Genomic DNA, 21,996 nt, shown 5'->3' on the forward strand with positions numbered 1-21,996 from the left:
TGGGATTTGAAATAGAGGAGGGACGAGCCCTAGCGGAAAGTTTCAAAAATAAAATTAGTCAAATTGCACAACCCAAAAGTAAACGACAGTTGCAACAAATTCTAGGATTATGTAACTATGTGAGAGGGCATGTCCCTGATTATCAAGCACGAGCTCAACCCATTTACAAAGTGCTACAGCGAGATCCATTTGAATGGAAGGCACAGGATCAGGAAAATTTAGAGAGACTGGTCAAAGGTATCAATCAAGCCAAAATCACCGTGGCTAGAGATCCCACATTAAAACTCAGAGTAGAGCTGAGAGCAGGGATAAAAATAGGGTCTGTAATACTAGCAAATGATGGAGGCGAGATCATTTCGTATTACACTACTGCCTTCTCACCTACAGAAATGAAATATACTGCAGAAGAAAAGATACTAACTCTTATGAGAAGATATCAACTCGAAATAATGAATATAGCTCAAGGAGCTAAGACGGTAATAGTTACCTCGTTACCCGCAATAAAAGGAATTATGAAAAAGGACATTGAAACTGCCCGAGCTTATAACTCCAGATGGGATGCCTGGTCTGCAATGTTGTTAAACGCAGATTGGGAATATGAGACAGAAGAATTACCCGAACTGTATATAGAGGATCAAGAAATGATTCCTCGATATCCTCAATTAGAGGGAAAACGGATTACTATATTTTCAGATGGAAGTAAGACTAAACAAATGAGTGATCAGGCACGAGCAGCATATATAATTAAAAGAGATACAGAGGAACTCAGTAGGAAAGCTTTTTCTGTGATAGGAACTGCACAAAAAGCTGAAGTAGCAGCAGCCGTTGCTGGAGTAAAAGCAGCTGTACAGATGGGGCATAAGAAATTGCGATTGTGTACAGACAGTAAATATGTACAGACCACGATCGAGGTCGATCTAGATATATGGGCAATTTGTGGATGGACTAATATGAGACGAAAAGATGTCAAACACGAATCACTGTGGAAAGAATTCTTTGAACTAAGAAAAGATTTAGACATAGAGGTCATACATGTCAAAGCACATACATCAGGACAGATGTGGGAGGAGCAGGGAAACAGAGAAGTTGATGAGCTTGCAAGAAAGGGAGAGGGTGCTCAAGTTAACCTGCTTATATTACCTAAAAAAGAATGGCCCATAGTAGGGATTAAACAAGTCGTGCCTCCGACAGAGGGAGAGGCGATGGTTCGGAAAATACATGAAGAAAATGGACATTTCTCTTATAATGTAATTAAGAACCAGTTGGAACAGAATAGGTTACATATACCCAAGCTGAAAGAGGTAGTGAAGGGAGTAGTTAAGAACTGCTCACAATGCCAGATGATTAATACACCACACGGCCTGTGGAGTGCTGGATTAACTATAAGGTCGAGTGTACCCTGGGGAAGTATTTGCATGGACGTGGCCGGTCCTGTAGTACGATCCACAGGGGGGCACCGATACTTGCTGATAATAGTTGATTCGTGCACTGGGTACACCCTGGTCCATCCTCTGCGGCAAGGTACGGGGAGACAGATTCTAGCCAAGCTAGAAAGCACAGTAATGGCAATAGGAAAACCTAAAGAAATTAGATCAGACAATGGAGCACATTTCAAGAATACCCTTATCAATAAATGGTGTATCAAAAACAATATAGAAAGAATATTTTCCCCACCCTATCATCCCCAAGCAAATGGGATAGTAGAGAGGAAGATACAAACAGTGAAGAGATTAATAGCTAAAACTTGTAATAGCAAGGATTGGGATCAGAACCTCATAAAATTACATGAGCAGATAAATGACTATGACACTACGGGGGGGGGCACGGCCTTTTATAAAATGTTCCAAAGGGAATATGAAACCAGAGAAACAGGGAGACCAGTAGTAAATACCGCTCCTCTGTGCCCCTTACAGGTAGGAGATCAAGTCAGAACTAGAAATCAAGGCCCACAACCAGGTGTCCCTGTAAAGGTGAGGTTTGGACCTATAGATAGGGTAGAGAAAGTGTTAGATAAAAACACGGTAGAATTGAAAAAGGGAGGAATAACCTCAGTAGCACAGTGTAAGAAAATATAATGGAGATAGGATCACAGAAATATTTACTGCCTAAAAGCTTGTTCCCTAAAGTCTGGGTCAAGGTGGTCAGACAGACAGAGGGAACATTTAGAGTTTTAACAGCTAGAAAAGGTCATGACCTGGCACAACATGGGGGCCAGAAATTAATAAAACCTTGTCCAGTGCTGGAAGAAATCAAAGGACCAGGCTGTTGCATCATGTGTTCATGTAATGAATTAAGGCCAGGATATCAGGGACCTGGTGGGGCAAGAGTACCCCCAAAAATAGAGGGGTTACCAGGGGACGCCCTATGGGGAATGACAACCCAGACAGGGCATTCTCCAGTAGTAATGATGCACAGATTAGTGGTCTGTGGACAGTGCAGGATTAGCATTGCGACAAATACCACTTTTCTCATGGCCAGAGAAATAGAGGGGCCTGAGAAGGGGGGGCAGCCTAGGAAAAAATGTAGCTGCCTTGAAACAGCAGAAGGGGAACTTGTGACATGTAATGAGTGCAGGGAACTCACTTTCGAGGGATCAGCTGTAGCAGCGGGCCTCACTCATGCATTAATCCCCTATGATAAAAATGAGACCTCCAAAGGTCAGGAAAAGTCAACATATGCCCAGCCCATTATGGGTAGACAAAGAGACGACCAACTAAGAAATGTTATTGAACAGACATACAACTATGGGCCCACCTGGCTGCTGATGGTTAACCGAAGGGGAGAGACAGATACCAGACCTATGAGGTTTAGGCGAAAAGCCATAAATAGAGAAGGAAGAGTAGTATGGAGATTAACAGATTATAAAGAGGAAGTTAAAAATTGTCTGTACCCACCAGAAGATGCTGAAATACTAGACATACCTTTTGGGGATCATAAAACCAGAGCATGGTACAGCAGTGATACAGATTTATTAATGAGAAAGTTCAAAGCTAGAGCACAAAAAGTAGGGCAAGTGGCATACTTCAGGTTACATGCTTTCCCTGTAGAAGGGATATTAAAAGGGGTGAGAAGACAATTAATTGTGTGCGCAGAAGGCCTAATTGATGATAAAGGGCAAGTGAGAGAAACAATTGTGGTTGAGGAATCTCGGAGGGGAGCCACAGGGCGGATAAACCCTCGCCGCAACCATTCTGATGATAAAGACGAGGCCACAGGGCCTCTTTACACACTAACCATAACAGTCACCACCAGAGTTGGGGTTGGCGAAGGTGTATACTCTGTTTCAGCTAGGCACTCAGTGGAACCCCTGTCTACAGACGCTGACGGAAAAGCAGCTGAACCTGTAGTTCCAGACCCCGAGCCAGAGTACAAGGACGTCCACGATTTTGCTACTACAATACCACTGAGAAATAACCCGAACGATGGAGGACCTAGAGATGCTTCTCAGCAACGACGCACAAGGAGGACGAGAATGTCGTGCTTCAGCGGGTGTTTCCGATCAGGAAATGCTGACAGAGTACATGAAAATCCGAAATCAAAAGAAAAATCAACAAATCCTGCGCAGTGAGTCTTTGAAGAAGGGACAAAATCGGGAAAAGAAATGGTTAGCAATACTAGGGTTAATAATTTTTGTAGTAGGAATAGGATTAGGAAATTATATAATGAAATATAGAGTCCCTTACCAATACACATGCGTTACTAAGGAAATAAATGTGATCTGGTGTGAATACAACATGACATCACCAGGAAGTGAAAATAGTACTGAAAATTGCGGTCAGGAAATGAAAAACGAAACATGCTGTCACTATTTGACTCAAGGAGGTCGGAAATCCAGTATGATAGAATGCGATGTCAGCTGTATCAACACAGACGGGAAACAGAAATGTTCAAGAGGCAGGCAAACTCGATATTATCCAAGCTCATTGGGGCATAAAGTAAAGCGGGAGGTCCCGACAAAAAATACTCAAAAGGCAAGGAGATGTGAGCTTAGATACCCCTTGCTTATAAGGAAAGGGTTACCGAGTTACACTGGACTTCGATGGTCACAATTAGAACAACGAGGAATAATATGGGGACCCACAACACCACTACTCACTAGTCTATATATAGGGGACCCGCAACAATATCCCAAAATAGATAAATCAATAAAGATACAAAAGGAACTAGGGTGGACAAATACATATGTATATCAGAATAGAACTTTACTGTGTACATTAGCCTATTGGAGTCAAGATAAATTTCGAAAGGGCATTTGGGCTGCTGATACAATCCAAGCAATGCCATCGTTATTGATTAAGACAGTAATACCTTCTCGAGAAATAGTAGAGAAGATACTTCAGAAAGAAAGGGAGATGATAGAAGAAATGAGACAGTATGCAATATCAGTATATATAGAAGACGAAAAAGATATAAGGGAAAAATCAATCTCTAAAAACGACATTAAAAAGGGTGTAATGACAATGGCATGCACCTGGGAAGATGATGAATACGTAACCTTCAGATATAGGCCCGTAGAAGAACAACTTAGGAATTGGATAAGTTGGTACTGGAACAAAGTTATGAAAGGAAAAGATCCTAAAACAGATTACAAGGAAGAATGGATTCATTATACGTTAATGAGTGGTTGGTGGGAGGCCTATGCTGGAGATATAGGGAATAATGCACAAAACCAGGACTATTTTAAAAATTATGTCCCTGACCACTTCGTGCCACCGCTCAGAACTAATTACACAGGGAAGCAAGAACATGGAGCTAAGCCTCAACTAATATATTTTAATGACAAATTTGGGAAAAGGTTGTATATAGTAAATCAGACTTCTGGGGCCCTACTTAAAAATATGGGGGTCATAACCCCAGATAACACCTGTAAGAGAGGAAAAGAGTTAATATGGCAACAGCCAGCTTGTGACCTTCGAGACGACTTGCGTCTGGTATGGAAAGCTTGGAAGGAGATGATTAATGCAGGACATGTATACGAAGGATATAAGTGGATGAGAAACTTAACTCTTTATAGCAATACAAGTAAACGTATTTTTATAGGGAGAGGAGGGGTCTCTAATGTGATCAGAGCAATCTGGACAGGAGTTAAACAAGGAGTGAATAATGGAGTAAATATGTTTAAAGAAACTACCTCTAATATCATGTCCTGGGGATGGGACACTATTAAATCCCTGTTTGGGCCCTGGGTATGGGTTATAGGAGTTGGAATATTAATCATAGGAATAATATATGTCATTTTTGTATGCTTAAGGTGCAGGCGTCATAGACAACAGTATTCATATCACAAGCTCGAGTCTCAAAAACAAGAGCATGAGCATCAGCGTACTTTTGCTGAAATCTTGACCCGACGACCCCAGCAAGAAATCACTAACTGTTAAGGGAGGCCTAAGATAGACATAAGGAAAAGATAGAGGGGTGAAGGATACTGACCTCAAAAACCAAAATGGCTACCCAAAACACAAACAGATAAGGTATAAAGCCTGGAACAGTCAGAGACACAGGTCACAGCAGAAAAACAACTGAGGCAAGCATATTGGAATAATGGCAACTTGGAACAGTTCCTATGAAACCATGTGTATGTATCAGGGGAAGGAAATCTGGGAGTGCGGGATAACGGTGAAGCAATACCGTTAGCTCTATCCATGGTGAGTTCCCTCCTCCGAGCTCTTGATTTGAATCTTGGTAACATAGTAACAGTAATTAAACTCATTAGGAGTAAGAATTGTTAATTGAATTCTAAAATCAAAATATGGTTTTATTTGGAATGCGGATTTCAGGACAAGATTTCAGACAAAGATAACAAAATGTAATTTGAATGCTGAATGAGATTTGATTTTTTGTCAATAACAGGCACCTTATGAATACAAATATGGAATTACAAATTTACTAAATGGCTAGTATTAACACAACATGCATTGGCTATGGGATATCTAAAGTCTAATTTTTTTAATAGGCAGGTATTAAGAAATAATATAAATGCTATACCTGATCATGCTTGTGTTCGATGGGTCACAAATAATAACAGTCCTCAGTTGTATGTCCATGGAAATGCAAATACTTGTGAATCCAAAATGTAGGGGTAGAAGCCCAAAGAATGATTTATATATCTTGTGTACTTAAAAATCAAAATTGACACCTGAGGCCTAGGGCCTCCAAACAAAGAAGGGGATTCACAGGAATCCTCACACTAAAGTTACAAATTCAAAAATGAACTCCAAAGAGAGATGTCCCGTGTAAGAATAGTTGCATGGCCTCCTGCACCAAACCAGCAAACCGTATACATAAATCTACGCATCCAACAGAGATGTAACTTGATCCGTTGGACGTTTAAGATTGATTGGGAAAAATCCTGCTGGTTAATAAATAACCATTCTCACAAGGAAAAGAGAAATCTTGTACTGTATATCCATAAAAAAAAGTAATAATAATAATAAACCCCTAAATTATTCACCGGGCCTAATCGAAACCGTGTAAATATATAAAAGAATTAAGTTCCTAGGAAATATAGATAATCAAAAGCGCATGGAAAAACTTATATATTCTAGTAGAGGTAGGATGGAAAAATAATATAAAATAAAGAAAAATTGTATTTGATCTCTTACAGAATAAAACCGGGAAATGGATTGTGGAAAAAGAACAAGTGGAAGCCAGTGAATCACAATTCCCAGTGACAGCCCTAAAAGAGGGGTTCGCAAATGAAACAGATACACCCAGAAATCCCATAGAATTAGGAGGGTATCGTAATCATATAGTGAATACTTTGTTTGCTTTTGGAGATAAGAAAAGGTTATTTAACACCTGCAACCTCAAATACCCCCCACTAGATTCCTGTCTGAACTGTGAGAAAACCGTGAGGTTTAGGAGGGGGGCCAGGGGCCTATACGGTAGTCTCTGCACCCCATGCTTTATCTTGAACAAGAATGAATGCATCAATATTATCAACCTAGACAATCACAGAGAAAAATTTGAAATTTTAGAGAATACAATGACTGTATATACAGACATTCCAAATTACCCATTGTCAGAGGGATTATTCACACCCATAACATGTATCAGCATGATTAAATTCTATCCTTATAATGAGGAAAAACAAGGTATTGTGACAATACGCAGAAATATATTTCCGTATATCTACGAAGACCTTGAAGGGAAACAACAAACTAAATATATAATCAAGAGAAAAAAAGTACCCTCTCGACAGCTGTAAAAACACTCGAACGGGGAGAACTATGTGGGGAAGGGGTTTGTATTATCTATATATTATTTTATTTTTAAAGACAGTTTGGGGTATACCTCTGAAGGAGAAGTACCAACCAAAGACCGGAGGTGGTGATGTGTACAGAAAGGCTTTCCTGGAACAACAAGCCTTCCTCGATGGAAGGAACAGTTTCCAGATTACACGCTGTATCCCTGAACCTGAAGGAGGAAAGATCCCAAGGAGTCGGTGCATCATCTGCTTTGAGGATGTGAGAGACGTTGCCCATTTCACGCTGCGAGGAGGCATGCGGGGATGCCTGGAATGCGTCTGCTTCAACCTGAAGACAACGCTCAGGAATGGACAGGACTTCGGATATGAAGCCACTATTGAGGAGTGGCTGTATGACTTTGTGGACATGGGGGTGTTAGGAGAAAAAACTAGAGTACCTGGACAAATATTGTGCGATTTTATGTTGCCTACGAGAAAAAGAGTGTCGATAATTAAAACAAAAGGGGGACCCATGTTAGATATTGTTACACAAAAACTGACAGATGGGAGCCCAGTCAGTACTTGGTACTCCTTACCATTTGATCCCTGGATGATAAAGCTATGTGAGTTAATTGAGAAGCACTTACAGGCTAGGATTGGCTTAGTGCGAGGGGTTGAAGGGGGTGTCGAGGACCCGGCCCTAGGCCCTCCTGATGAGAGATTGACAGAAGATGGGTTAAGCAGGAATGCATTGTTAACCCCTCGCACACGCCAATGGGGTAGGAGTAAAAGCTCCCGTAAGAGGAAAAGTATATGGTATAAAATAAATGTACAACCGTATATGGATACTGAGGAGTCTGAAGTCAGAGGACTTAGATTCAGGGTTTTAGAGAGCAAGGCAAAAGGCCTGACTGAGGCCATGCGTAGAATGTGTTCTAGCATGACCATGGAAGGGGCTGAACACGCAGAACGGAAAATTGGGGATCCAGGGAGTTTTGCATTCAAGGAGACGATAGATGTGATAACATACTTGGTTGACACGTGTGGGCTGGCTCCTACAGGGGAGGAGCACGAGGCCTGGTTAAAAAAACAGGATGAGAAAGACAATGAAAATAATTGGGAAATCAAAGAGCAGGAGGAGATTGAAAAATGTAAAAGAGATAAGGAAAATGGCATGGACGTCAATACCGAGAAAAAATTAAGAGGCTTCACGGGCCCCTCTGAGGATAACACAAATAATTTATCGAATAGATTTAAAGGACTGACTATAGAGGAGTTGAATGATGAATTACACTCAGCTATTAGCTGGATGACCTTTGTAGACCCCTTAAGGCGCCACAAAAAGGGGCACCTAAAGAGGGTGTTGGGATGGTGGCAGGCTTTAACGTCTGGCTTACATGAAATCAAAGTTTGGAGGAAGTCAAGGAGAGATTATGAAACTGACACAGACACCAGTGATGAATAGGTTCATTAAAAACAACATAAGGGCTAGTGTTTTTCCACTCATATATTAAGATGGGGGAAATTCCCAAACCAGAGGGGCCCATGAAATAAAATATTGGGGACAGTTCTTTTGAGGTATGAGAAAATGACAATTGGAAAAACAGAAATAATTAATATGATCATTAAAAAACAGGTTATATAAAAGATAAATGTCTTCCCGCTTGACATAATGGGGGCATTTCTTATCAAAAAAGGTACACTTTTGTATGCAAAAAAGATATATAAGGGATAAGTTTTTAGACCTTAGAGCAGGATCCCAGAATTTGGCTTCAGAAGATATCTACGAGCTGTTGAAGAGAGAGCAACGCAAGACAGTCAAGCTGGAGTGGCGCGCTCCCTCTGCGCGCCACTCCAGGATATGGATATGGAGAGAGGAGTGACGTACGCGGTGCGGACTCAGCCCAAGAGTTGTGACAGCAGGACTGATGTCGAAGAGGTGTTCACGCGCATCCCTCATCATACAGAAAAGCTGGTGAAAGAGTTAAAGGGCTTTTACAACATGCTTGGAGCCGTGAACTGCACCTGGAGGCCAACAGACGGGACGCGGGGTTCCTCCACGCTACAGAACACCTTCCTGCTGGACCCACGCAAGAACCTGAAGCCTCCCCCCCTAACCTCAGTGTCAGTGAGGAGAGGCACATGCTGCGACTGCACTGCAAAAACCCCCGACGTGTTCGAAGAAATACCAGTGCACATCCCAGACAACAGGCAGGAGAAGTACGAAGTGCAAAGTCACGTCTTTCGAAAGTCTGGGTCCTGATCCTGCCCCAGATTCCCAAACCAATGCAGCTGTTCAAAGAGCTCATCAACAGCAAGGAGGAGGGATCAAATCCCGCAGAAAACAAGCTGGCTATATTTAGGGCATGAGTGGTAATTATAATTTATATTACTTGTAGAAGTAGGAAAAGTAATACATAGAAGTAATACATTATAAGTTTCCTTTTATTTTTATGTCTTTTATTTTTTAGAAAGATACTATATACGATATAAATAAGTAGTAGACTTTAGGGGTGTTCGTACCCATTGTATTAATGGAAGTTCAGTAGCTTTTATCTCCGTGAAGGGGGAGCCATAAGATAAGGTAAAGGCCAAAGAGGAGGATGGATATAGGAAGGGTGTACCTTGATTTTTAAACATCGTGGTGGAAAGGTAATTTAGAAAGAGCTAAGAGGGGTATATGTAACTTGCATGTGATTAGCAAACTGCAAAAGATGATATGTACACTGTAATCTGTATAACTCTATTCTTTTGATTGATTATAATAAAGTATATCTTACTATAATCATATGTGATAAAGAGTCTTTAGAGAAATACATTGAATACAGGACATCGATTACCAGATTTGCATCACACCCTTCACTTCGAGACTGGGCTGGAAGTTCAGTAGAACTTACCAGGGCTCCAGGACGTTCGGAGTACTTCAGTTCGTCCCCGAGACACCTCATTGTGAGGTACTGCTCGTGGGAACGTGAGGTCTGAGCTCGGCAAGGGGTCCGTGGCTCACGACACTTCCAGGGTGAAGACTTACGAAGAAATAGTCTTCGCTGCTACATTTTGGACACAGGTGAGCTCTTTCTCAATATCAAAGGCTAAACAGTCCCACCAGGATCTCGCAGAGTGTTTTTTGGGGAATTATTGGGCGTTGTGTGATGCATGAACACGGCGTTAAAGGCGACGTTTTGGGGAAAGAAAACCGCTTTTTACGCTGTTATCATGCACCACACTTTGAGATATGAATTGCTAAACTATAAAAACACCTTTTATTTGTATTTTAGTGTAACTTTTGTGTACACTGTATGTACATACTCTGACATAAATTTGTTCTGTCTCAAGTGTCTGAATGGTACAAGTTTCTTCTTGAATCTAAATTCTTCAACCATGTGTGTGCAGTAAATATGTTTTGAGATATTTTCACGGAATATCACGTATGTAGCCTATGTTTATGAAACTAGTCAAAATGCAGGAGGAAGCGACTTTGAATAAGAACACAACAAAGAGAGCTGAAGAGTGACATCACTTCTGCTGAGTTCTGTGCCGGAAGAAAATTTCCTGAATTAATTTCCCCATTGGGATTTACACAACCTGCGGCTATACGGAGTCTGTCTTTAGTACGGGACTACAATATGTTGTACATCTATGCCTCCTCTCTCAGTCATGGCATTCCCAGACAGTTTGGTTTGAAATTGTACGAATTAATCGCTCTCACTACTTTTGTCAGGAATGTCCTAGAACTGTCGCCTACCGATGGTCTGTAGTCATATCAAAGACATGCATCGTGAGAATATTTTCTGTTATATGTGTATATATTTTTAGGTTCAGCAAAAAACAAAAAGGGTTATGTTGTTCCTTGGTTTCCACTGATCATCGAGTAGTCTGATCAACTTCTGAGGAAGACATGTTGTTCCTCGACATTTAACTGTGAGACAATGTGGCCCTACAGGCTATGGATGTGCAAGTTTCCGTTTTCCTTGGAAACCATCTTGGTTTGCAATCACATAATTTTCTTCATTTTTCTGATTTAGATCATTTGCAAGTGAGTAGACATCAACTACGCTACGGGAGCCGAGTCTTATGCTAGCCTAATTAACAAGTCTAGTGTTTGCGCGAGATGAGAAACACCCCCACCATTAGCTCAAGTGCGAATGTGTCTGATCCACTGTTCAGCTGCAAACTGAATGACAGGGGATATCAAAATGGGCGGCGTGTTTTAGGACTAGAAACAGCCTCTATTCTCATAGAGGAAACTTCATCATCGCGTATCTTATGAGCAAACAATTACACAACCCCAATCTCCAATATTGTAAGAAATATATTGATACATTTTTATTTGTTATTTTAAAGTTTATATTGGAAGGCCAACATTGCAGTCTGTGATGTCAGTGAGTTTATTATGAACCATAACGCGAAATATGCTCGCTCATGTAGCCTACATTATTTTCATATTTTGAAGGTTCACCGAATGCAGAGATCTGTGTTCTACATTCATATGTGACTATTCAATAAAGAAGGAAATTGACAAGACCAGCGAATGCGGGTACTTTGACGTACACGCCCCTTCTCGGGGGCAAGTATAACAGCGGGCAAAGGGAACCATAAGAGTTTCATTCAATATATTTTGACAACAATATCCATTATATTTTAAATTATATTTCTGACAAGCTGAAAGACTTTTGAGTATTGCATTCTAAGTAGACGATGAGTAGTTTTTGATCGATTGACAGCTAGCTATCTCCGTGTGTTGTATAGCCTATAATTTGTATAGATAGATATATCGACAGATTGCCTCAGCACCAGTGTCAACTAACGTTAGCCGGCTAGCTAGCTCAGTGTCTTGTAGCCTATTAAATGGCTGGTGTCAAACAAAGCTCTTGTTCTCAAAAACTACTGATCGTAAAAATGTCAACTTAGAACGGAAATGCTCAAAAGACTTTCAGCTTGTCGGAAATATAATTTACAATATATCGGACATCGTTGTCAAAATATATAACTCATTTAAGTGAAATACCCTATTCCCACTGTGTTATACTTGCCCCCAAGAAGGGCGTGTACGTAGAAGTACCCGGATTCACTGGTCTGGTCTATTTCTTTCCATTCGCCTGCGTGGTGTAAAAATGCCCTTAAAGCACAAAAGTGGGTCACAAAAAAGATTAAAAGACCGGGAGGAAAAGGTAGCAACGCTACCTGGATGGATTTAAAAATAAATAATCGTCGCAATCATTGCACCTGGCGACGGCAAAACTTTGCAGATAAGATAGCAAGGTAGATATAGCCGACTGTACTCTTTCAGGTGAAATAGTTATTTTGTGCAAAGCTATCTTCTGCTGAAAGTAAGGCAACCACAAAACTGAACACGATAGATCAAGCCCAGTTGAAAGCAGGCCAATCATGTGATAGATTTTCACAAGTTCCCAAGACAGTAAACCCACAGCCAAAACGAACATTATCATTGTTTTCTGGTTACCCCATTATCCACTGCAACAGGAAAAATGAAAAAAATGTGTTTGTTTGTTTGTTTGTTTTTCCAGTGTAACATAAATTAAGTTACACTGGAAATGATACAGGGACCTATCATAAAGTAAAATCTGTTCTGCATGTAAATGGATGGCAAAACATGTAAGCAATGTTGTTGGCTAGCTGGTTAGGGTAAATTATCTCCGAAAGATATCTTCGCTGCACATAAGTTATTTGGGAATGTAAAAAATACCAAAAGAAAATGTGAAAGCATTTGGAAATACAGCTGACCACACTTTTGCCGATTAGCTACTGATTTGGATAGAACTATATTCTTACATGTGAGCACAGAGCTAACCTGCTGCACGTGAACCTGGAATGCTTGGAGGTCGGAAGTTCTTTTAACTAAAAAATTCCGACCTACAATTGTGAAAGGCTGCGCCCCTTGTGTGATTTTTACGATTTAGCAAATCTGTGTGTAAAACACATGGTTAACACTCTAGTCACAATGTAGGTTAGCTACCATGCTACCATGCATACATTCATAATAATTTAACTGAAAACAAGATATTTCAAATAATTGTAGGCCTAGGCAAATTAAGTCCATGACGATGGCAAGGGTGGGCTCACAACAGCTGTGCAGTAGAGTGCTCACATTTGCCACCTGGTGATTTGCCATCATCTCTTGTGATTACAGTGGGAACTATAGGCTCAATTTAATGACAAGACAAACATCTAGTCTAATTCTACTGTAATAATAGACTCGGTTGCTACTTTACTAAACACTGGAAGGAAGCAGGGGTGGGAGACCAAGAGCGACCGGGAAGGGATCACAAAGTTACCAACAATATGTTGGATAACCACCAAAATAGGCGAGAAAAGAACAGAAAAAGGGAACCAAACTCCCCGGCGATCCGCCAACAGAAAAACTGACCTGAGCTATACTGGTCCAGGAAAAACAAAACAAGATATTTTAGTGGCAGTCTCAAACGGGCTAAACTTTATGCGCCGAACTCTGCCACTCACTCTTCAAAACAGAAGCAGAACCCAGAAACAAAAATAGGGAAGGTTCTCAGGAACTCACCAACCCAAAGGAAAACAAACTAGGTCCCTAAACTTCTCTATTTCTAATTTCTCATTTCTAAATGAATGCTTCTCAAGATGCTTCTCTCTCTGTCTCTCTGTCTCTCTGTCTCTCTGTCTCTCTGTCTCTCTGTCTACCTTAATACCTCTATACCAGCTCTGTGTACGTGTCAAACTGAAACACCAAAGCTCAGAGCAGTGCCAGGAAGAGACTTAAATAGCTCTCCAAGCAGCTGACTGCAATCGGCTGCTGAACTGAGCTGCCAAGCCCTCTAGACATCTAGAGCGGTAAATACTGACATTTCCAGCAGTAGACAGTGAAAACCATGACAGATACAGCTATAAAGCTGTATAGTTGGCCATGCACCCAGCAACCCCATTTCATAAACTAAATTTTTTTCACAAACAAGCTTTATACATACAACCTCTGGTTAAGTCACAATGTGGTGGCCACACATGCACAAGCATTGTATTAACAGGTCGGTAACAAACTGTTTTATGTTTCTCTAGGAAGGAAAAAACTATGGAAACCTCAATTGTTAAAGTGACAAAAGGTCTCACTAGAGCAGCAGACTGCCGAGACGACACCAAACTCCTGATGCAGCCGTATGCCAACTGGGAGGAGTACCTGACACCAGCACCAATGTCCATAGCCATTTTGGGAGAGCTGGTCTTCATCTCCTCAAATACAGATTTTTCTATTCGTAAAGGGGGCCCAGAGGGTGGTTTCAAATATGCCAAATACCCTGACTCATTCCGTGCTTGCCTCATGCAAGTGTGCAATTCTGGGTGGCGTGCATTCAATGAGGCACACAAGAATATGGACCAGATTCGTCTCTACACCAACAGTGTACCAAACTACATCAAGACGGCAGTGAAGATACTTCTCCAGGATGATGACAACCTTGTGCAGGCCATGCTCCCAGACCAGCTGGATAACATTAAGAACATCGCTGATGACTGCCTGCAACTGGCTGAGTCAACAGAGAAAAGGTTCACTGACGTCATTGAACTCATCCATGAGCTCCTTGAAAGTTGCACCAGTGCAAAACAGGTGTATGGGGCTGAATTGGAGGAAGTCAGAAAGAAGATTGACGAATCAAAACTAAGGCAAGCAGCTTCAGAGGAGGCCAACAAACGTGCTGAGCTGGCCTTCAATAACATGAGCAAGCAGCTGGAGGAGGCACAGGAGAGCTTCAAAACATCAATGGCCTCAATGCCCAGTGGCTGGGAAATTATGGGAATGAATTTTGTAGAAGCAATGGCTGACAGTGTCACATCAGTTTTTTCCGGGATTGCATCCATAATTACTGCGCCAGTGGCAGTTCCTAAAAAGATATATAATGATATTGGGAAGACAATATCTTCGCAAACAGAAAATGATCAAATCTCAGAAAACAATATTTCTTCCAAATCAAATTATATCATGTCCTTAGTGGACAGGCTTGATGGTTGTTTTGATGAAGGCAAAATCAATTGGTCTGAAATAGTTGATGACAAAACTAAGGTACCAAATACCAATTGGGTAAAGGACCAATTTCTGGAAATCAAAAAATCAATAAAAGAGGAAAGGCAATGCGGCGCAAAAAAAAAGGCTTTGGCATTGTGCACCTCGGCCATCACTATCTGCTGTAAACTGGAAAAACAAGCACCTAAAGCAGAGCGCAATGATGCCCAAACAGCAGAGATTATAGGGCTGATGAAAACTCTGAGGAAAGATGCGATGGTTTTTGATACCAAGAGCAAATCTGCGACGAATACCTCAGCATTCCCTGTAACACTACCACAAATATCTCAAACTCGAGAGAATAGTTCAGGCTCCAAGTCTGCAGGCCAGATGGCCTCAGATAATGCCCGCTTTCGAATAGAGCAGAGCAGAGCCCAGCTTGACAAAGTGAGGGACATATATGAGAAGAATGCTGAGAACATGGAGAAAAACAGGAAAGAGATGACTGAAATTCTTGTCACCATGAGAAACTGTGAAGTCAAAGAGATAGACTTCACCACAACCATAAGAATTCTGTCTGAGGGTCTTCGAGCGATGGGAAAGGTGAAGGAGCAGTGGCAGAAGCTGGTGCGCTTCTTCCAGATGGTTTCCAACCTCATGAAAACCAGCCTGACCAAGTCCCTGGAAGATTTCGCTAAAACAGGTGAGAAGGCATCCAACACAACATTGAAATACTCTTCAAAAATGTTTTTGAAAGACATGATCTACAACCAGGCTTTCTATGCGTCCAACATTGCCAGCCTGGTTAATATGATCGCAGGGACATACACTGAGGTGTCTGACAAGTATCTGATGGATCCAGTGAGCAGATTGAGCAAACTCATGTGTTTGGAGGTCGGAAACACAGAGTTCAACAGTGAGCGATTACAATTTGCAGATTCCTGTGAGGTAGCTGAAAAAGGAATAAGAAATCTTGTGATGAAAAATAAAGATAACTTTGAAAGGAAGACCATGCAAAGGCTGGAGAAAATCGAGAGTGGGCTGATGGCTGTGCTACCTCCAGAATCAGAAGAGAAGAAAAGGGAAATTCAGGAGGCAGTTGAAATCGCATCCAAGGAAGATGAGGAAGAAGATCAATACGCTTGAAGGTGCCAAGGCAACCTGAACATTTTTGAAGAGCAGCGAGTATATAATATATCCACATGTCTTGACTCCTGATTTGGACATAGTCCTAATTCAACAGATTTACAGTTCTTAAATACAAATTGTATATGATGTTTAAATCATGTCATCTTTTTGCCGTGTCCCAGTTAGTTTGTGGTGTGCCAAATAAGAATAGAACAGTTTAAGGCATCACCTTAATGATTAAGTTTATTATTAGGAAAATTCTGCACCATGGATCAGATACTTTTCATTTTAGTAATTCATTACTTTTAGTAATTCTGGCTTCTGCTGTAGTTTGTGAATGTTTATGCCCTATTCTTCTCCCTCACAGACAACTCATAATGGTTAAGCACATATAAAGCCCCAGCCAAGTTCAGTGGAATAGAATAAGTGTGGGTTTACTCAATACAATTCTGCACATAAACTACATTCACCTTTTTTGAAATAGGTTTCAAAATTAGCCTCTCTGCACTTTGTACAACTGATGTGTTTCAAAAGACATGTATTTCAAAAATGTCTTAATTGTATAAATGGCACTATCACATCAATAATAAATGCTTAATTTGATTTGAACTTAATGGACAGTCCTTTATTTTTGGTTCACTGCCTTGAACTGAGTTTCCCAAAGACAGTATCTTCATCCCACCACTAGATGGCAAAGAATTAAATTGCCATCGTATACTTTATTGGCTTGACCTTATGTCCCAGTTAGCTAAAAGTTTTAGTTAAAAATTACGCATGTGTCCAATTTCATTACCTGCACCGGAAAAGTTTTTCATACTTTTGTTAATGAAAGGGGTTTAAAACTGAAAGCTTGAATCTTCTAGTAAAGCAGGATTTACATCAGGACTCAGCGGACTGGAGTCTGTGCACATGGTGGAGTCAGAGGCAGTGTGCCAGTCCAGGACTCAACACACACTGGGGCAGGAGCGTCATGAGTCAGTCATATTTGCTCAAAACAAATATTTCCTCAAAGCAGAAACGTACCCATAATGCAACACATGAAGAACTTCAGAGACTGATTCATCTGAACATGGTAAAACGAAGACGACCATGTTCACTGGAAATATGTTCACACAAAGCCTCATATGTATATGGTCTCACACAGTGTGCAACTGGAGTCAGGTTTTCCCACAAGTGGATTCTGAAGATTCATTTGGATTCCTCATGTCTGAAAAATGATCTGGATGAACTCTAATAATCCTAAATCCAGATTTATGTTAATTTATGTATCTTCACATGCCAGAAATGTGGGTGTCATCTTTGATTCTGACCTCTGATATAATATATAATACATGCACATAAACTATGTTGTCAAATGGAGCTTCTTGCAGCTCAGAACAATCAGAAAAAATAGTTTATCTCCTTTCATGAAACAAGATCCATGCTTTGGATTAATGTATTTAAACGTTCCATGACACTCTTCGCAAAGAGTAGGGGGTTCCCCGGTGTCCTGGCTAAATTCCCAACCCTGGCTCTCTCAACCTGCCACCTGATCATCCCCTGATTCAATTGGCAAAAAAAATAAAAAATGTTCTCTCCCTCCACCTCCACTGGTGTGTGGTGAGTGTCCTGGTGCAAAATGGCCGCTCAGGTGCGTATACTGCGTATTGTTCCGACCAATTGCCTTGTTTTTAATTGGCTGACAGCTCTATAAATGACTGAACGTGGGTACACATTTGCACCTTGTCCAGCACCATCAAGAGTCCAACTAACCTTGCATACATATTTGCGAAGTTAGTGTTTGACATTTTCCAAAAGACATTGAAACCAAATAAGTCTTTACGACGCCTGTCTTCATGTCATCGATGTAGGCATTCATTTGTTAATGTGGCCGTTCACACTTGCTCAACATGAAAACATACATTAAGTTTGTCTATACAGTATGAGTTAACTAACTTTAGACTGCTGGCTGTCAAAATGGGCTCACTACGCGGTGACAGATGGCAGAATGTAAGCGATGAAATGGCGATTACAAGTCCCAATGTGTCACATCAAGATAAACCCACCAGTGATCAAAATAATTCACCAAAGACTCGATCAGTGAGTGATATCGTGAGTGTCTGTTACAATGTCTGCTCGAATCGGAATGCGTAATGTGTAAGATGTATTTGAAAACCTGCGAATATCACAAATAAAGAAGTTTTCATCACTAGCGCAGCTACCGTGGTTACATGGTGAGGAATGAAGGTGGCTGGGTATAGTATCCACTGATGTGGGGGCAGTCTGGCAGTTTCCCCACTAATGGGTAAGATGTTACAACTGTTAGACTTTACGATAAATCACATGATCCATTGGACGCCGGTTGCGCCCCCTCGCTTTCGTGCAGACGGCTACCCCCACAAGTACAGACCCCAGCATATAAAGCCACCCGCTCACAACCGGTGTCTCTCGAGGAGTGTATCCAGTCTGAAGACTTATTACGAAGACGTAGCCTGCGCTGAAGCTGTTCATGTATCGCTATGTTCTGCGACGTTAGTTGTGCCGTTAGCCCGCTAGCTATTTTATCATCGATGGTGACATATTCGGCAGCTAGCGGTTTTTATATGCAAATTATATGGAATTTTAGAAATCATGCTCTTGCGGATCGTGACTCAAGCTTGTCCGGTATGTCTACTGCTTCGATTCGCACATTAAGGGTTGGGAGATGTAGCCTATTCTGAAAATGTAGTTCAGGTACGGGGACTTCCGGTTCAGCAATGTAGTGGAAGGACGCGTGGTTTTTCCACCAAAAAATATTCTCGCTCAATAAATAAATAATAAAATAATAGGGAAAACAAAATAATCACTCCCCGGCCAAGTCAAGATAATGCGTACCTTTGCTACTTTGCTACGAGCTAAAATTATAGCTATATACAGGAGGAATTTAATCCTGAAAAATGAATGGCTTTGGTTGAAGAAAAGGGTGGGGACGGGTAACCACTTCACACTTGGTGCAAGAAACTCCGTGAAGTTGTTTCTGCGCGGTGTGTGACAGATTAAATTCTGATGAGTCTATAAGATTGAACATGGTTAGAATTCTGTCCTAATGAGCTATTATTGTGATGATCTTGGCAAAATTGTGACCGCATCTTGCATAATCACAACAAATTCTATCCCCCTTACAAAACGTATCCCCCTCTGCATCGGCAAGCTAGCGATGCTTTTGTGAATATGTAGTGCTTCATATGTAATATCTCGGTTATTTATATATATTGAACCACGATATATGCTACATCTAGCTAGATAGATAGACATATCCTAGCTAGCTAGGAATAAAAAAACAGCTATGGCTTATCTTCCTAGTTAGCGAGCGATCTATCCGCCTGACTGTCCGCTTGCTAGATATTTTTTATTTTGCTAGCTAGGAAGCTAACTTAAATATATCTACCTATGTCGTGCTTATCTACTTCTCTACATATATTTATTGCCGAATGGTTTGCTGTCCGTTTCACTAACTAGCTAGCGGTACTGATATTAGTCCACCGAGAGACGAGCACTATCTATCTCTATCGCTATCTTAAACTGTAGGGAAATGTATGTTTCGCTAACTTACATACAGCGGACTGAATAAATGCTTATTGACAGAGTAATGACTAAGCGTATGCACGCTGTCGACTTGACGCTAACTCATGACGTTGATTTACGCATGAGGGGAACGTAACCGGAAACGTGACCCTGGAGGGGATAAGTTTTGTAAGGGGGATAGAAGAGGTCTAGGATTCGAATCCCGGTCGGGAATCCCGAGAGTTTGCATGTTCTCCCCGTGTTCGCGTGGGTTTCCTCCCACAGTCCAAGGACCTGCAGGTTAGGCTGATTGGAGAGTCTAAATTGCCTGTGGGTATGAGTGTTTGAGTGAATGGTGTGTGTACTGTCCAGGATGTATTCTTGCCTTTCGTCTATGCTGGGATAGGCTCCAGCCCCCCTGCGACCCTGTTCAGGATAAGCGGGTTAAGATAATGGATGGATCTAACATATTCAGTATTTCCCGCAGTGGTTTATGGCGGACCACCTTCAGAAAAAATGGCCCCACTTTAACCATCGTTGGATTAAAAAATGAAAAATAAAAATACGAAATAAGAAATCCGACATCGAACAGCAGCATTTGGCACTTTAAAATTACATTGCGCAGTTTGTCAGTGAATCATTATCAAATTGTAACTCCATACAATACCATCCATCCATTATCTGAACCTGCTTATCCTGAACAGGGTCACAGGGGGGCTGGAGCCTATCCCAACATACATTGGGCAAAAGGCAGGAATACACCCTGGACAGGTCACCAGTCCATCGCAGGGCACACACACCATTCACTCACACACTCATACCTACAGGCAATTTAGACTCTCCAATCAGCCTAACCTGCATGTCTTTGGACTGTGGGAGGAAACCGGAGTACCCAGAGGAAACCCACACAGACATGGGGAGAACATGCAAACTCCGCACAGAGAGGCCCCGGCCGACGGGGATTCGAACCCAGGACCTCCTTGCTGTGAGGCGGCAGTGCTACCTACTGCACCATCCGTGCCGCCCATACAATACCAGCATAACTAATAATATTTCGCTAACTATTAACCTAATTGTTTTAACCTAATTGTTTTGTCGTCATTTATAAGTAGACTAGCGGCTGTTTAGAGTATTTAAATTAAATTTAAATAGCCTACCTACACCAGCGCACCCCCCATTTCAGATTATTCTGAACAATACATTTAAGGAACATCATTTGTTCGTGCTTTAAACCCTGCGATATTGAAACTACAGCAAAACTGCAATTTCAATCCTACTACAGCCTTAGATTTTAGCTCTGTGACATTTGGTAGCCTACCACATGTAGAAGATCGACCTAGAATGAACATACCGTTACTGCGTGCACAGCTAACAGTCTTCCCCTCGCCCGCTCGGGGTAAAGTGGGCATTACACAAACTCTTCACATGTGGCCTATTCAATTTGCAGTAGTAGAACCTTTCTTTGCTTATAATATTCCTTCTTCTTACTTTTGTTAAATGTAGTCACCTGATTTCTCAATTTACAGTAATTTAATCTATCCTCTAATAAACTAGAGTTTGTTTGTCATTAGTGTATTAGTGGAAATATATACTGCTCTACAGTGTGGAACTGCAGTAATGCAGTGCCTGTGTAAATTAAGCACTGCCACCTAGTGGAGGTTCAATGTATTTCACCAATCATAGCATGACTGCTTCAGTGCAGAAACCTAGGGCCTCATTTATAAAACTCTGCGTCGAATCCACACAAAATGTTGGCGTACGTAGAAAAGAGGAAATGTTCGGAAGCCAAAAAATATTGCGATCTATTGCCAACGCCTGCCAGTGCGCAATTTCCTTTTATAAATCCCCCTAATACTTTGAATTGTCCATACATGCACGAGCCCAACACACCGCCTAGTTCACTCCTAAAATTACCCATACATGGTTAAAGAAACAACCTTAATTAATATTGATAAGCATAGAACTGTCCTTGATGAGCCCAATGTAGACTATGTCTGTGAATGGCATCTCAGAGCGCAAAGCCAAGAGAAACTTAGAAAGATGAATAAGAAAGATACCTTGGAATATGATGTAATTGATTCACAAAAACAAATTTGTCCTCGTTTAAATGGTTAACCAAACTGAGTTGTAAACATTTACAAAAAATTGCTAACTGATAACAGATATTTTTTTCTGA

General features: G+C 41.2%; 2 protein-coding genes across 2 annotated transcripts in view; one reads left to right on the forward strand and one right to left on the reverse strand.

Moving 5' to 3' along the window:
• LOC133135879 (uncharacterized) overlaps positions 1 to 21,195 on the reverse strand; it is a 40,237-nt gene extending 19,042 nt beyond the window's left edge. Inside the window, exon 1 of the mRNA XM_061253203.1 lies at positions 21,172 to 21,195. The gene's annotated coding sequence lies outside the window, so the exon portion shown is untranslated. The remainder of the gene's footprint in view (positions 1 to 21,171) is intronic.
• On the forward strand, positions 14,247 to 16,907 carry LOC133135402 (uncharacterized). The gene has a single exon (XM_061252380.1). The coding sequence runs from the start codon at positions 14,247 to 14,249 to the stop codon at positions 16,314 to 16,316; it is 2,070 nt and encodes a 689-aa protein (XP_061108364.1). The 3' UTR covers positions 16,317 to 16,907.
• Positions 21,196 to 21,996: the final 801 nt, after the last annotated feature.

The sequence above is a fragment of the Conger conger genome, chromosome 8, assembly GCF_963514075.1.
Source record: "Conger conger chromosome 8, fConCon1.1, whole genome shotgun sequence".
Taxonomy (NCBI): domain Eukaryota; kingdom Metazoa; phylum Chordata; class Actinopteri; order Anguilliformes; family Congridae; genus Conger; species Conger conger.